The 17023-nt window shown below is 45.7% G+C and overlaps 1 protein-coding gene across 1 annotated transcript in view; it reads left to right on the forward strand.

Moving 5' to 3' along the window:
* Positions 1-9373, forward strand: part of LOC122111065 (diphosphoinositol polyphosphate phosphohydrolase 1) — a 50605-nt gene extending 41232 nt beyond the window's left edge. Inside the window, exons 3-5 of the mRNA XM_042683766.1 lie at positions 3728-3772; positions 7034-7118; positions 8668-9373. Coding sequence (XP_042539700.1) covers positions 3728-3772; positions 7034-7118; positions 8668-8846 — 309 coding nt within the window. The 3' untranslated portion in view covers positions 8847-9373. The remainder of the gene's footprint in view (positions 1-3727; positions 3773-7033; positions 7119-8667) is intronic.
* Positions 9374-17023: the final 7650 nt, after the last annotated feature.

Here is a 17023-nt window from a genome sequence, read left to right on the forward strand (position 1 = left end):
ATTATCAGCTTCTGTTGTGTCTATTATTAAAAATCACTTAAAAATTTCAGAATACTTATTTAAAATTCTGTTCATCCTATACTTAGTGAGTAGCTATTGTATTTAGAAGATTTTTACATTAATTCTTTTTTTTTTTTTTTGTCAGTCGTGGGGCCTGGGTGCTGTCCCTCAGCTCTTCAGCTCAAGGCTAGTGCTCTACCACTTGAGCCACAGCGCCACTTCCGGCTTTTTCTGCTTATGTGGTGCTGTAGAATCAAATCCAGGGCCTCATGTATGCAAGGCAGGCACTCTACCACTGAGCCACCTTCCCAGCCACTACATTAATTTTTTTTTTTGGGGGGGGGGGTCCAGTGATGGGGCCTGAACTCTGAGCCTGGGCACTGTCCCTCAGCTCTTCAGTTCAAGGCTAGCGCTCTACCACTTGAGCCACAGCGCCACTTCCGGCTTTTTTCTTTTTGCTTATGTGGTGCTGAGGAATCGAACCCAGGGCCTCATGCATGCAAGGCAAGCGCTCTACCACTGAGCCACCTTCCTAGCCCCCCTACATTAATTTTTATTTTTTATTTTATTTTTTTTATTGTGAACATACTGCACAGAGGGGTTACAATTACATGGGCTAGATAATGAGTACATTTCTTATCAAGCATTGTAGCCTCCTCCTTTGTTTACCCTTCACATCCCTTCCCAGCCTCCCCCCGCCCCCCTCCACCCAATCCTCCCCCCGCCCCCCCCCATCCAATCCTCCCCCCACCCTACATTAATTTTTAATTGGTCCACAAGCAGGTAAAGTGGCAGTAGTAATCAGAATGACTGCTAACCCTACCCAGGCTCTTCCAGGTTTTTTTTTCTACACCTTTCACCTTCTGTTCCCAACAAATACAGATATAGTGTAATAAATGCTAAAAAGACAGCCTGGTCCAAAAGGAAAGCAGACACTTCCATGGATTTGCAGAACAGCCAAGGAAAAGCCACAGCCTGACTGGCTTTGTGTGGTTGGTGGGTGAGCCATTTGGAGGAAGATGAGTTCAAGGGCCTCTCCTGAAGAAGACTGGAACATGAAAGGATACCAGGAAGCAGCATGCCAGCAACTCTGGTTCTGTAGCTACCATATTCCCCTGGAATACCAACCAGTACCCCAAATCTGGATCAGGAGAGTTGTGAACCTCTCAGAACATAAATTCAGCCAGGCGCGGGTGGCTCACACCTATAATCCTAGCTACTCAGGAGGCTGAGATCTGAGGATCACGGTTCAAAGCCAGCTGGGGTAGGAAAGTCTGTGAGACTCTTATCTCCAATAAACCACTCAGAAAACCAGAAGTGGCACTGTGGCTCAAGTGGTAGAGCTCTCACCTTGAGCTGAAGAGCTGAGGGACACCACCCGAGCCCAGAGTTCAAGCCCCAGGACCAACAAAACAAAATAAAAAAACCCATAAATTCATGAATTTACCTCAGAGAAAAGGAGTATGCTTTCTAGATATTCAAAGAGAAAATGAAGAAATAACTTATTTTAAAAGAACAAAACAGTTACTTATTGCTCACATCTATAGTCCTAGCTACTCAGGATGCTGAGACTTGGAGGATTTCTACTCAAAGTCAGCACAGACAAAAGTCTGAGAGTCCATCTCTACAATAACCAGTAAAAAGTGAGACTGGATTTGTGGTTTAGGTGGTTAGAGCACCAGTCTTGAGCAAGAAACTGAACAAGAGCTTAAGGCCTGATTACTGAAGCTGGGGAATAATAAAAACATAAGCATATGTAGTAGAAATAGAACTGTGTGGAAAGGGCAGGTAGAAATGAAGGATATCCTCACTGGGCATTAATGGTTTACACTTGTAATTCTTGCTACTCAGGAGGTGGAGATCTGAGGATAACAGTTGAAAGCCAGCCCAGGCAGGAAAGTCCATGAGGCACTGATGTTCAATTAAATACCAGAAAACTAGAAGTTGTACTGTGGCTCAAAGTAGTAAAGCGCTAGCCTTGAGCCAAAGAGCTCAAGGACAGTGCCTAGGCCCCAAGTTCAAGCCCCACTACCAAAAGAAAGAAAAAGAGAGGGCTGGGAAGGTAGTTCAGTGGTAGAGTGCATGCCTTGCATGTATGAGACCCTGGGTTTAATTCCTGAGTGCCACGTAAGCAGAAAAGGCCAGAAGTGGCACTGTGGCTCAGGTGGTAGAGTGCTAGTGGAGAGCTGAAGAGCTGAGGGACAGCGCCCAGGCCCAGAGTTCAGGCCCCACGACCGACCAAAAAAAAAAAAAAAGGGAGGGAAGTGGGGAACAAAAAAGAAAAGAAACATCTCCTGGCTATACTTGAAAATTCGTGAATTGGAATTGAGTAAAAGGTTAACCTGCATTAGGAAGACATCTAAAAAGTAAGGACAGGGACTAGAATTGTGGCTTAGTGATAAGAGTGCTTGCTTCATAGGCATGAAGCCCTGGGTTTGATTTCTCAGTACCAGCACTGGAAGTGGCACTGTGGCTCAAGTGGTAGAGCAAGAGAAGCTCAAGGACAGTGCCCAGGCCCTGAGTTCAGCCCCCAGGACTGGCAAAAAAAAAACGACAGTGGCAGACAGAAGGTTTGTATTAAGGTAGTCTAAGCAGCCACTGACGTTGCCCTGCCCTCTGCACTGTCTTGTCATTTTACTGTCATAACATGTCACAGGAATATGTCTTGTTGACTTGTGCTCTTCTGAGATATCCTGCAGGCTGCTGACCTCTGATCTCTTACAGCCAAGCAAGTCAGCCAAGGATCTCACTCTATGGGCCCTGCATCTCACCTGTATACTGTTGTACCTATGACCTCAGCACTGTTTTCTGTCTCAAGTTAGACCTCCAGGACTGGGAAGGTGCCTTGGTGGTAGAGTGCTTGCCTCACATGCATGAGGCCCTGGGTTCAATTCCTCAGCACCACATAAGCAGAAAAAGCTGGAAGTGGCACTATGGCTCAAGTGGTAGAGTGCTAGCTTTGAGCTGAAGAGCTGAGGGATAGCGCCCAGGCCCAGAGTTCAGGCTTCATGACCGACAAAAAAAAAATCATCAAGTTAGACCTCCAATGTGGAGGTTGTTCTATGAATGAATACATGGTATAATGCATATTTCAAAATACTTTAGACATGCCTTCATTGGCCTTGATTGATCACCTTGATCTGTTTGGTCAGCTTTTCAGTAGGAAGAGAGTAGAGACTAGTCGGATTGCTGAGAGGGACTCCTTCCTAGTATGCGCACTGCCATTACTAGTCTGGATGTGAACTGCAGGAAACCTTTGTATAACCATAGTCCTGGAGTCTGCCAAGCTGTGTCCTCATGGTTTTTTTTGTTTTCTTTTCTTTTCTTTTTGTTTTTGTCAGTTGTGGGGCTTGAACTCTGGGCTTGGGCTCTTCAACTCCTTGCACTCTTCAGCACAAAGCGAGCGCTTTGCTGCTTGAGCCACAGAGCTACTTCCTGTTTTCTGGTGGTTTATTAGAGATAAGAGTCTCAGGGACTTTCCTGCCCCAGCTGGCTTTGAACCATGATTCTCAGATCTCAGCCTCCTGAGTAGCGTGAGTCACCCGCACCCGGCTGTTGGTTGATTTGGGGGGGCAGTACTGAGTTTTGAACTCAAGCCTTATTCTTGTTAAGCAGATGCTCTGCCCTGTGAGCCATGCCACCAGCTGTTTTGCTTTAGGTTATTTTTCAGAATGAAGCCAGCACCATAACCATGTCAGTATACTAATTTTTCTTTTTCTTCTTTTAGGCTGGAGTAAAAGGGACATTGGGAAGATTAGTTGGGATTTTTGAGGTAAGTCTGTTATTATATTTGGGAGAAATGGCTAACATAGTCCTAATCTAGGAAGTAAAACATCTGTGTTCCAGTCAGTTGTCAACAAAGCCGGACAGCAGAGAATAGTGGGGTTTTTTTTTTTTTTTTTGTCAGTTCTGGGGTTTGAACTCTGGGCCTGAGCACTGTCCCTCAACTCTTCAGCTCAAGGCTTGCACTCTACCACTTGAACCACAGAGATTTTCTGAAGGGTTTATTGGAGATAAGAGTCTTACGGACTTTCCTGCCCTGGCTGGCTTTGAACCTCGATCCTCAGTTCTCAATCTCCTGAGTAGCTAGGATTACAGGCGTGAGCCACTGGCACCAGGTCTGAGCACTGTCCCTGGGCTTCTTTTGCTCAAGGCTAGCCTATACCACTTGAGCCACAGTGCCACTTCCGGCTTTTTCTGTTTATGTGGTACTGAGGAATCAAACTCAGGGCTTCATGCTTGCTAGGCAAGCACTCTACCACTAAACCACATTCTCAGCCCATACTTAGGACTTTCATAAGATTTTTTTGAGGGGGGGGGTTTCCCCATTACTACCATTTTCTTCCTCTCATGGTATAAGGAAAAGTATTAGATGAGGCAAAAAAAAGTAGAACATAAGTAGTTACTGAGGTGGAAGGAAAGCTGAGGAAGCATGGCAAAGGTATGAATGAAGGTGAAAAGAAAGAGCTGGGTGCCAGTGGCTCGCGCCTGTAATCCTAGCTACTCAGGAGGCTGAGATCTGAGGATTGGGGTTCAAAGGGAGCCTAGGCAGGAAAATCTGTGATACTCTTACCTCCAATTAACCACCAGAAAACTGGAAGTGGGGCTGTGGATCAAGTGGTAGAGCTCAGGGACAATGCCTAGGCTCAAGAGTTCAAGCCCCATGACGGACAAAAGGGGTGGGGGGTGGAGGGTGAGTAGGAGAAGGGAGATGTATGGTACTCAGCCTGTGTGTATCATGGGGCCACCAAAAGCCGAAGCCTCCATAGTGTCCCCTCCTGTCCTCTCGCCTAGTGTCATAGCTAGTTAAATTCATGCAGTCCTTTTTCTTTTTTTATTGTGAAAATACTATACAGAGGAGTTACAATTACATGGGCAAGATAATGAGTACATTTCTTATCAAGCATTGCAGCCTCCTCCTTTGTTTCCCCTTCCCATCCTTTCCCATCCTTCCCCCGCACCCCGGTCCTTTTTCTTAAAAAGGTAACCGCACTCCTGTTGAAGTAGCAGTTAGGGGAAGGAGTGGGCAAGATTATTGTAAAGCCTTTGTTTTCCAGGCCTAGCCAAAGAGTATGCTTCATATTCAGGGTAGACTTTTTTTTTTTTTTTCCTCTGTTGTGGGGCTTGAACTCTGGGCCTGGGCTATACCTCAGTTCTTCAGTTCAAGGCTAGTGCTCTACCACTTGGAGCCATAGCACCACTTCCAGTATTCTGGTGGTTAATTGGAGATGAGTCTCATGGACTTTCCTGCCCGGGCTGGCTTTGAACCGTGATCCTCAGATCTCAGCCTCCTAGGAGTAGCTAGGATTACAGGCATGAGCCACCGACACTTGGCTGGTGGACTGTTTTTTGTTTTTGCCAGTCCTGGTACTTGAACTCAGGGCCTGGGCACTGTTCCCCAAGCTTCTTTTGCACCCTACCACTAACATTCTACCACTTGAGCCACGGCACCGCTTCTGGCTTTTTCTGTTTTTGTGGTACCGAGGAATTGAACCCAGGGCCTGATGCATGCTAGGCAAGTACTCTACCACTGAGCCACATTTCTAGTCCTGGTAGACTTTTTTGAGAGCTTGTTTGGAGGTTCTAATAGGGGAGAGTATGGAGGTTCTAATAGGGGAGTGCAGCTACTCATATAACCTTGACCAAAGACCCGTCCTGTCTATCAGGGATGATTGTCCTCTTCAACCCAGCATGGGAGGGACACACATGGAGCGGTGAGGGAGGAAGGGGACACCTGCCTAGTCAGCCAGATCAGCTGAATCAACCCTGGCAATCATTACGTGACAGATAATTACAGCCAGATTGCCTTCACATCTAGGTAGATTGGTTTTTTGTTTTTTTTGGTCGGTCATGGGGCTTGAGCTCTGGGCTTGGGTGCTGTCCCTGGGCTCTTCAGCTCAAGGTGAGCACTCTGCCCCTTGAGCCACAGTGCCATGTCCAGTTTTCTAGTGGTTTATTGGAGATAAGAGTCTCACGGACTTTCCTGCCCGGGCTGGCTTTGAACCGTGATCCTCAGATCTCAGCCTCCTGAGAAGCTAGAATTATAGGCGTGAGTCACCAGCGCCCAGCAGGTAGACTGTTTTTTAAGGGCCATGGGTATAGCAAGGTAAAAAGCAAAAGGATTTAGAGGGAGAGAGGCAACGAATATGATGGAGGGTTGAAATTGATTGGAATACAATATATGTGTGTGTGGCCTCCCCATAACTAATGTAAGCCAATAAAGAAGAGTAAGGAGGGCTGGGAAGGTAGTTCAGTGGTAGAGCGCTTGCCTTGCATGCATGAGGCCCTCAGTTTGATTCCTCAACACCACATAAGCAGAAAAAGCCGGAAGTAGTGCTGTGGCTCAAGTGGTAGGGCACTAGCCTTGAGCTGAAGAACTGAGGGACAGTGCCCAGGCCCAGAGTTCAGGCCCCACGACCAGCAAAAAAGAAAAAAGAAAAGTAAGGAAAGGGCTGGGAAGTTGGCTCAGTGATAGAGCTCTTGCCTTGCATTCCTGAGGCCCTGGGTTCGATTCCTCAGCACCACATGAGAAAAAACCCGGAAGTGGCACTGTGGCTCAAGTGGTAGAGCGCTAGCCTTGAGCTGAAGAGCTGAGGGACAGCACCCAGGCCCAGAGTTCAGGCCCCGCAACCAGACCCCCCCCCCCCCCCAAAAAAAAGAAAGAAAAGTAAGGAAAGTCTTTAACATCTCTGGACCTGTAGGTAACGGTATGTCTCTTAAAGTATTCACAGCTAGCAAGGCATCAGTGGCTCATACCTATAATCCTAGCTACTTCGGAGACTGAGATCTGAGGATTGCGGTTCAAAGCCAGCCTGGGTAGGAAAGTCTGTGAGACTCTTATCTCTAATAAACCACCAGAAAATTGGAAGTGGCGCTGTGGTTCAAGTGGTAGAATGCTAGCCTTGAGCTGAAGAGCTCAGGGCCAGCGCCCGGGCCCAGATTTCAAACCCCAGGACCGACAAAAAAAAAAAAGTAATCACAGCCAGGCTGTCCAAGGAAGAACTCCCACTCTAGCCTTCTCTTTGTGTTTCAGAATCAGGAAAGGAAGCACAGGACATATGTCTATGTGCTCATTGTTACCGAGGTGCTTGAAGACTGGGAAGACTCAGTTAACATTGGTAAGTCTGAGGAGCTCCTATAACCAGTCATCACCCTACCACTGGGCATTGCCAAATCAAAAACAAGAGCCTGAGAAGTAATAGATGGTCACGTGTGATAAAATAAGGACATACATTTGGAACTTGAAATATTTTGAAATGTCTAAAAGAAAGCTGAAATCAGGTCAGATTACACGTATAAGCCCCATATCATTTTTGTATTTGTTTTTTGTGTCTGTCCTAGGGTTTGAACTCAGGGCCTAGGCAAGCATTCTGCTTCTGTCACTGAGGAAATGTTATACAATCTTAGAGAAGTGTTAAACACCATAGTGAACATGCCATGGGAAAACTTAAATAATGAGAGCCTTATGCCTACAATCCTAGCTACTTAGGAAACTGAAATCTAAGGATTTGAGATCCAAACCTGCCTGGGCAGCAAAGTCCATGAGACTCAAATCTCCAATTAGCTACAAAAAGCCAGAAGTGGAGGTGTGCTTCAAGTGCAAAACAGCAAAGCAATACTGCCCAGACTGCAGGCGGGCACTGGTGGCTCATGCCTGTAATCCTAGCTACTCAGGAGGCTGAGATCTAAGGATCACAGTTCAAAGGCAGCTTAGGCAGGAAAGATCGTGAGATTCTTACCTCCAGTAAACCACCAGAAAACTGAAGTGGCGCTGTGGCTCAAGTGGTATAGTGCTCACCTTGAACTGAAGAACTGAGAGACAGCTCTCAGGCCCAGAGTTGAAGTCCCATGACAAAACAAATATTGCCCAGGACTGGCACAAAAAAGAAAAGTAATGATTGTGTGCGATTTTTTTTCTCCTTTTTTATGTCCTATTAGGTAGATCTATCAGTTGTGTGTACATGTGTTACACCAGTACTAGGTCTTGAATTTAGGACCTAATGTTCACACTTGGGTTTTTGTTTTTTGTTTTCCTGGTCGTGGGGCCTGAACTCTGGGCCTGGGCGCTGTCCCTCAGCTCTTCAGCTCAAGGCTAGTGCTCTGCCACTTGAGCCACAGCGCCACTTCTGGCTTTTTTCTTATGTGGTGCTGAGGAATCAAACCCAGGGCCTTGAGCATGCAAGGCAAGTGCTCTACCACTGAGCCACCTTCCCAGCCCCCCCCTTTTTTTTTTGTCGGTCATGGGGCTTGAACTTAGCCTGGGTGCTGTTCTTTAGCTCTTCAGCTCAAGGCTAGCACTCTACAAAAAAACTTTAAATACAAGAGTTAGTATTATTAAAATTCAACCATACTAGTAATTCTGGTAGCTGATACTCTTATTAATTTTTACATGGAATGGGATGCTGGACTTACCAAGGCAAAAAGGCAAGGGAGCCAGAGGGCACGAGCAGAGGAAAGCACCCGCAGTAGTGCCCTCTGGGGTGGCTGCACCACACTTAGTCTCAGGGTTTTCTATATAAGGCACTTCTATTTTTAGAGCACATTACTTTTATAAGAAAAGAAAGTAAGGGAAAAACTTGTATGAAATGTATTTTAAAAGCATTGAGAAGCATTGTGTTAATATCGTCCTCATTTCTTGTACTAGTTTCTTTCTCTCTGCCTCCGCAGGAAGGAAGCGGGAATGGTTTAAAATAGAAGATGCTGTAAAAGTGCTGCAGTATCACAAACCTGTGCAGGCCTCGTATTTTGAGACGTTGAGGCAAGGCTACTCCGCCAACAACGGCACCCCAGTGGTGGCCCCCACATACTCAGTTTCTACTCAGAGCTCGATGCCAGGCATCAGATGACTGAAGACTTCCTGTCAGAGATGGAAATTGGAAACTAGACTGAAGTGCAGATCCTCCCTTTCACCCTGGCTCTCTTCACCTCTTCACAGACCTCTTCTTTCAAAAAGGCATGATGGGCCGCAGAGAGGGGCATATTGATAATGTTGCTGTTTGGTGTTAAGTGATGGGCTTTTCTTCTTTCTACTGAGGGTGGGGGCTGGGGAAGTAATATGTAAGTACTTTTGTGCATGAACTGTCCCTCCCTTTTCTCTCTCCTCCCCCCCTAAAGAGAAGCAAATCGTTTTCCCTACCCTGGGTTCTGAAGTGTTCCTGTTTGTCTCATCCCAGCCTGACCAGACATTTTCTCTGATTTTTATTTTTTTTTATTAAAAGATACCAATGTAAGATGAAATTTTTGCAAGAATTTGTTCTACAGTATGCTGTTCAGTCCAATAGGTTGGTCACTTACACAGGATACATTTATCTACACATTATATACTGAACATATAATATGTAAATAAATGACTTAGAGGAATTTAGCTGGTTAATTTTTGAAGTTTTTTTTTTAATTTTGTTTATAACTCAGAATATTTCTGGCATGGAGACCTTTCCAGTTAATTTATGTGTTTGCTTTTGATGTAGTACCTAAGCACGTTCCCTTGTTTATTCTCTATTGCTTTGTCAAGGACTGTAGTTATATAGAGTACAGGAAGAATTTAGCTACCCTCGTAACACTCCCAGGACTCAAGGCCTTCTGTTTTCTAAGCTGTATTTTTATGCTAAGAAAGGAACAGTAAGAAACCTGTTTTCTTTGCCATTACCAAGCCAGGAGCATATGGCCTCAGCCCAGATCCAGAGAAACAGTGATAGAAACTGATTCTGCCCTACATGTTCACAATAGAGATTGAACTGGATTCTTGTGATTACTGTCTCAAAAACTGGAGCATCAAGCACCTTTTCCATCCTGCCAATTAGAAATCTTTCCCATAACGCTACTTTTTGCCTACAACAGCCTCTCCTATCCATGTATGCCTTACACCCTGCTGACCTGGATATTGACCGCCCTGTGCTTTGAAGCACCCCTGCCCAGTCCATCTCCATGCGGGGGGCCGTGTGGAAAAACACTTATCTCTGTAGTGTTGCAGTGCTATGGTTGCACTGTGAAGCATGTGTAGAAATGTCCACTTGCTTTCCACTGAAATGTGAAAGGCAACCTTTTAGAGGCTACACAGTTGTTTGCTAGAATGGCTATATAATGCTTTGGCTCGCTGCAGTGATGCTGGTTTTGTGCTAGCCCTATTTGCTTGGTTGGGAAGTAAATGGTCTTGATTGGGAACAGAGGCTAGGATGGGAGGTAGACATTGATGGACTCCTGGCTTTGTACAGGAGATTGTCACTCTCAGTAGCCTCTCCTTTGTCGAAACACAGCCAAGATGTGAAGTTAAAATCATAGTTTTCTTTAAGAATTTTAATAAATACTCAAACTTTGAAAAGCTTTTGCTCTTCCCTCCCACAGGGGAAAAAAACATATATATCTGGCAGACTGCATCATCTAGTGTTCAGAGTTTTGGAATACATATGTTAGTGAACTTTAAATTCTGCTGCCTATGTTCAGTTTGCATTCTTCCTCCCAGTATTAAAACCCACAGCCAAAAAAGTAGTACAGCAGTTTTCCTAGGATGCCACCTCTGGGAAGAGAAGTCTGTCCAGAAGCAGGGTCCCGTAGATTGAAACAGCACCATGGGATTTCAGACCAAAATGCCTACTTGCTGTTCACACGTCCTGTTTAAAAACGAACACACTGCTTCTCACCTCACTTGGGGCTTTCTGAAGGTCTGTCCAAATAAATAGCAGAACATAAATCTAAGCACCAAATAGAACCCAAAAAGCCCCACATTCTTCCAGATGAATTCTACCTTTATGTTAGGGATAGGATGTGCTTTGCAACAAAACAGTGTTCCTGATAAAGAAACTGATAGTTGTGGAACGGGGCGGCTTTTCAGTGATCTGGTGATTCTTTGACTGGGCTGGTGTTACAACTTGCCACCACTTAAAAATCCAGTGTTGATGGTTGGAGTCTGAATCAAGAAAGTGAGCTGTGCCAAGTAATCCTTTTCAGCGGGATGAATGTGTCCTAGAGAGACTGCTGATGCTTTTGGAACCAACAAAAGGAAGCTTTGTCTAACACTGCCATTGCTAGGTCTGGTGCTGTTCTCTGCAGCTCCAGGATGTCGATGAGCCAGACTGGTGTTTTTCCACCCTGGCACTGTAAACATTATGGTTATTGTAAGTGATGTATAGTTGGGATCCTTTTGTGATTGGTTACTTAGGCCCACCATTACAACAACCTTTAACTCCCCAAAGAAAATAAAAAGTAACAAAAGAAATACAACTACCCTATATGCAGAGTATGTCATTGACACTTACTAAAGAGCCCATAATGGACTCTTTAAGGCTTGATGGAAACAATTCCTGTTTAGTCTGTGCTCACAGTAAATTTTCATATGTCATTAGTGAAATACCATCAGAGTATCTCAGGATAGAAAACAAACAGCGAGCCAGGCACCAGTGGCTCACGCCTATAATCCTTGCTACTCGGGAGACTGAGATCTGAGGATTACGGTTCAAAGCCAGCCTGGACAGGAAAGTCCGTGAGACTCATCTCCAGTAAACCACTAGAAAACTGGAAGTGGCGCTGTGGCTCAAGGGGTAGAGCACTTGCCTTGAGCTGAAGAGCACAGGGACAGCGCCCAGGCCCACTGTGCCCAGGCCCAGAGTCAAGCCTCATGACCGACCAAAAAAAGCAATGAGTGTTTTTTATTTAAGTTTTTTTTTAAACTATAATACTTGTAATTCTGGCCCTTCGGAGGCTAAGGTGGGAGGATTTTGAGTTTGAGGCCAATGTGGACTATATAATATGACCCTGTCACAAAAAATAAATAAAAATTTGTTTATAAATTGCAGCTGTTGGAAAAACACGTATGAGATCATGTTATCCTTTTGGACCAAGATGTATGTGTGGTATAAGGGAGAAAGAAGAGCCACTGGACTCAACCACATTAGATTTTCTGTAGCTTTCCAGAATCAGCACACAGCCCATGAAACATGAGTCTTGCTTTTTTTTTTTGGCCAGTCGTGGGCCTTGAACTCAGTCTGGGCCCTGTGCCTGGGCTACTTTTGCTCAAAACTAGCACTCTACCACTTGAGCCACAGCGCCACTTCCAGCCTTTTTCTGTTTATGTGATACTGAGAAGTCAAACCCAGGACTTCATGCTAGGCAGCATTCTACCACTAAGCCACATCCCCAACCCCACAAGTCTTGCTTTTTTGGGGGGGAGGGGGGTCTGGTCGTGGGGCCTGGGCGCTGTCCCTCAGCTCTTCAGCTCAAGACTAGCACTCTACCATTAGAGCCACAGCGCCACTTCTGGCTTTTTTCTTTTTGCTTATGTGGTGCTGAGGAATCGAACCCAGGGCCTCATGCATGCAAGGCAAGCGCTCTACCACTGAGCCACCTTCCCAGCCCAAGTCTTGCTTTTTGTAGCAAGCATATTGAATAAATGGACTGTAGTTTTGTTTTGTTTTTTGCCAGTCCTGGGGCTTGAACTTGAGGCCTGGACACTGTCCCTGAGCTTCTTTTGCTCAAAGCTAACATTCTACCAGTTGAGCCACAGCACCGCTTCTGGCTTTTTCTTGTGGTACTGAGGAATCGAACCCAGGGCTTCATGTATACAAGGCAAACACTGTACCTCTAGGCTATATTCCCAGCCTTTTTTTTTTTTTTTTTTTTTTTGGTCGGTTGTGGGACTTAAATCTGGCCCTGGGCATTGTCTCTGAACTTTTCAGCTCAGGGCAAGCATTCTACCACTTGAGCCACAGCACCAGTCCCGGTTTTCTGGTGGTTAATTGTAGATATGAGTCTCATGGACGTTCCTGCCCAGACTAGCTTTGAACCGTGATCCTCAGATCTCAGCCTCCTGAGAGCCTCCTAGGATTACAGGCATGAGCCACCGGCACCTGGCATATTTCTGGAAGCATACTCCGCCCATATGCCTTGGATGGGGCCTGGGCTGAGCCACCTGGCTGGGTCAGAGTGTAGGAGTCCTCACCTCGCTGAGACCATGGAAGGTCCCAAGGCTGGTAGCAGAGCAGGACATCTGCTCTCTGCCTTGCGCCGCAGTCTCACGAGATAGGAGAGTACTTGACTGGGCTCCACAGCCTCTGGGAGTGTTTGCAGTCGTTTTTTTTTACAGGATTGCGGTGTAGCCAAGTTCCTTGGTAACAAGTGTTTTATCTTTTGATGTTAAAAGTCACCCCTTAGCCTGGCTTAGAAGAAAGAGACAGCTCTTAGTGGTTTTGAAAGAAGAAAAAAAAGTAGTTCTGTGTGGAATTGTTCCTCCTTTCTTCTTCCTTTTCTCTTCTTCACATACAGTGTACACTGGGGGCTTTTGTTAGACCTGGGTGTGTGTCTCTCATTTCTCTCCAGTGCTGTGTTCATGCTTTACTGAGGCCCTGTCTTCTTTGAAGGAAAAAAAGCTCGGTCTGAGCCACACTCAACTGTTTTAGTTCACTGAAAACATTGAGTAACTACAATGTGATTTTTGCCACAACAGTGTTTTTAATATTTCTGAAATATATTCTAGATCCATTTAGAATTGGGACAGTTTCTGGAGAAAAGATTTTTTGCTTTAAGAGATAAATGTGAATTGGCTGTAATTGATAATACAGCTCCATCATGGTCTCATCTGTTTCAGATTTTTTTTTGGGGGGGGGGATCCAGTCGTGGGGCCTGAACTCTGGGCCTGGGCGCTGTCCTTCAGCTCTTCAGCTCAAGGCTAGCACTCTACCACTTAAGCCACAGCGCCACTTTCGGCTTTTTTTTTCTGCTTATGTGGTGCTAAGGAATCGAACCCAGGACCTCATGCATGCAAGGCAAGCGCTCTACCACTGAGCCACCTTCCCAGCCCCAGAAAGTAATCTGAGTGTCTTGCAGAAGCAGGAGCTAATAGTTACAGCGTGCAGCACTAGGGGGACATGGGGGCCTCTATAAGACTTATAGGTCCAGGTGCTACCTGTCCACTGCCTGGATGTGGTAGCTGACAACCTATTAGTCTTTTTTCCCTTTGGCCTGTGGAGCTGTGGTTTTGGTGGCTCAGCCTTGCCTTTATCAGGCCTCCACATTTGGAGTGGGCCCGAAAGCATGGGAGGATCAATTTTTTAGCTTTCTGGTAAGCTTTGTGGTAGAGACCTTACTACCCAGAATGGCTGTTTCCCAAGTCACATTAGGTGTCTTACTGAAGCAGTAAGACATTTGAGATTTTAGGGAAAAATTTGTGAATTGCAGAGCACTGGCTGTAGTCCATGAAAATTTCTATTGCCCATGTGTTCAACTGCTTGGAGTCACCACAGGTCATAGGCTCCTGGATTTCAGGCAGACTACTTTGGAGGCCAGTAACCTCCCAGCCCTGCTGCACACTGTGAGCATGTCTTACAGTATCCCAAGAAACTCTTGTCTTGAGCTGATAATCCTGCAGGGATGAAATATGCTGACCAGGACATCCAAGAAAGTGACAGTTTAAGCCTGGCATTGGTATCTCATGCCTATAATCCTAGCTACTACAGAGGCTGAGACCTGAGGATCATGGTTCAAAACCAGCCCGGGCAGGACATTCTGTGAAAATCTGGTCTGTTCTCTAATGAGCCGCCAAAAAAACAAAACAAAACAAGTGGGGCTGTGGCTCAAGTGGTAGAGCACTAGCCTTGAGCAAAAAAGCTTAGGGACAGTGTCCAGGTCCTGAGTTCAAGCCCCAGGACTAGCACCAAAAAAGAAAAAAAAAAAAGTGATAGCTCTCAAAAAGCTTGTCTTCTGAGTTTTCTTTAAAATTCATACATGAAAAGAGAGCTCACTTACTCTGGGCTATTTGCATACACTTCTTCCTGAGGTCACAGTCGCATGGTCTTAGCGGTCCTTCCCCTGAAGCTCTGATTATAGTGATGACTTGGTGAGCTTGAGCTCGTCTTGGAAAATGGGACTGGTCCCTGGGGAGGGGAACTGTATGGAAGGAAAATCATTACTGAGAATGGAGTAGGCCAGAGAGGCTCTGCTGAAGAGACCGATGCCACCATGGCCAGAAGAGTAAAGTCAGTGTCTAGAAGGTGGAAGTCATTGCTGTTTCTCTAGCAAGCAGTTGTTTAACCACTCCAGATTTTCTTTGGTTGACAGTCTTCAGTTCTGAACCCCAAATGTTACTTAACTCCTTATGAGGCAACACCAGAAAAGACACTTAAATTCCTAGATATTGGCTTGAAAAGGTGAAAATAGCATTGTCATTTTGCCAGGTTTATCATTTAAATACTCCATCCTTTTATCTTACCCTTCCCCAAGCACAATATAGGCCACATGTGAAAAGTCTAGATTGAGTCAGAGAACATACATTCAGGTCTGGGAGAATTATATACTACATACTTACTTTCCTGAGGTCATTCCACTTACAGATCATCTCCGCAATCCAGTACAATAGCTCCTCCAGCCATGCCAGGGGCTGGTGGTTCACTTCTATAATCCTAGCTACTCAGGAAGCTGAGATCTAAGGATCACTGTTTGAAACCAGCCTGGGGAAGAAAATCTGTGAGACTCTCATCTCCCGTTACCACCCAAAAAAAGTTGGAAATGGAACCGTGGCTTAGGGACAGCTCCTAGGCTTTGACTTCAAGCCCCAAGACTGGCACCCAAAAAAATGTTTTTTGCCTATAATTCCAATACTCAAGGAAGGAAAGTCTGAAGTTCCTGTCCAGCCTGGGCTACATTATGAAATCGCATGTCAAACCAACAACCTTGCTACTGAAATTTAGTTTGGCCTCTGAGAGACTTGGCCTTTCTGTTTTGTCTGTGCTTATAGACAAGCCTGTGTTGCTCAGGACCCCGCAGCATAGTGTAGTATTGGTAGTTAGAAAGGCAAATCGGTTCACGTGATTGTAAAAGACTAAGTATGTGGAATGATTTTGTAAGTGCTGGGTTGTTCTGTTATGGTCTGAATACTTTCAAACTGGTTTATAATCAAAGAAAGGATGGTGGGTAGAATAAGCAAGATTTTAGTCAGTGTATCTGTCTTCAGAAAAATGGCTACCAGGTGGCCAAGTGCTTATTAAGGAAGTCAGGAACATTTGAAGATGTTGGGAACCATTCATTGCAAATGAAAGTAAGCAAGGCGTCTCACCTTCGCAGGTACATCAGAGAAAGGAATAGAAACCTGGTTGGGAGCATGTGAAAACTTGGTTTTGCCAACCTGGCCTTTATTTCAAGGACCCAGCTTTCCATCCTATCCAGGACTTTGGCAGAAGATGGACTGTGAGTGGTAGTGAGGCCCCATCTCTGTGTAGCCCCAGCTGTGGTGTGTAACCTGCCAGGGGCTGAAGGCTTTTGAAGGGACTTTTCCCACCATGATCACCTCTGTTCTACTCAGCTTTACAGCCTCAGAAAGGGACCAGAAGATGGTCAGCCTCAGAGAATGGACTCTGGGACCATTCTGGTTTAAAAGATGAGCTAGACATGCAGGTGTACTCTCTGGCCAACTTACATAGGGAAGTGTGTTTTAATTCCAAAGTCAGGAGTCTGTCTTGTCCCCTCCTCCTTGTGCTCATGATCAGGTTCAGTAATATGTGCAGAACTGAGGCAGAGACCCAGAGCCCAGAGCCAGAGAGTTTAACAACAAACAGACTGAGTCATCTTTGGAGAGGGCAGCAAGAATAACCCCAAATAAGTTTGGGAGAATTGGGGATCCAAGGAAGGTCACTTGTGGAGAAGGGAGTGGGGTTGATGTAGTCCTTAAACCTCTTGGCACTTGGTGCAGGGCCCTGAAATCGAGAGTTGGTATAACAGTGGCCTTGCCCTCAATCTACATGCTTAGCCTGCGGGTGCATGGTCTTATTTTCCCAGATACTGTTGGCACTGTGTGAAAAGGCAAGCATGTCTTGCTTGCTCAGGGCCACCTGCCCAGCTCTGGCCTCTTGCCCAGAGTCTTGGAGTGTGCTTAAGGAGACTTTGGCACTACAGTGAGTGGAGAAAGTAGAAGGAAACTTTCTTAGGGGTGTGGATAGGATTCCAGGCTTCCTTCACAGTTTTTCCCATACAGGAGGGTTGAGGAGCAGGGCTGAGAGGGACCGGGGCTAGCCTCAACCTCAGGTTTGGCCAGAGACAGGTA

This window comes from Dipodomys spectabilis, unplaced genomic scaffold, assembly GCF_019054845.1.
Source record: "Dipodomys spectabilis isolate Male_0828 unplaced genomic scaffold, ASM1905484v1 ptg000085l, whole genome shotgun sequence".
NCBI classification, from domain to species: domain Eukaryota; kingdom Metazoa; phylum Chordata; class Mammalia; order Rodentia; family Heteromyidae; genus Dipodomys; species Dipodomys spectabilis.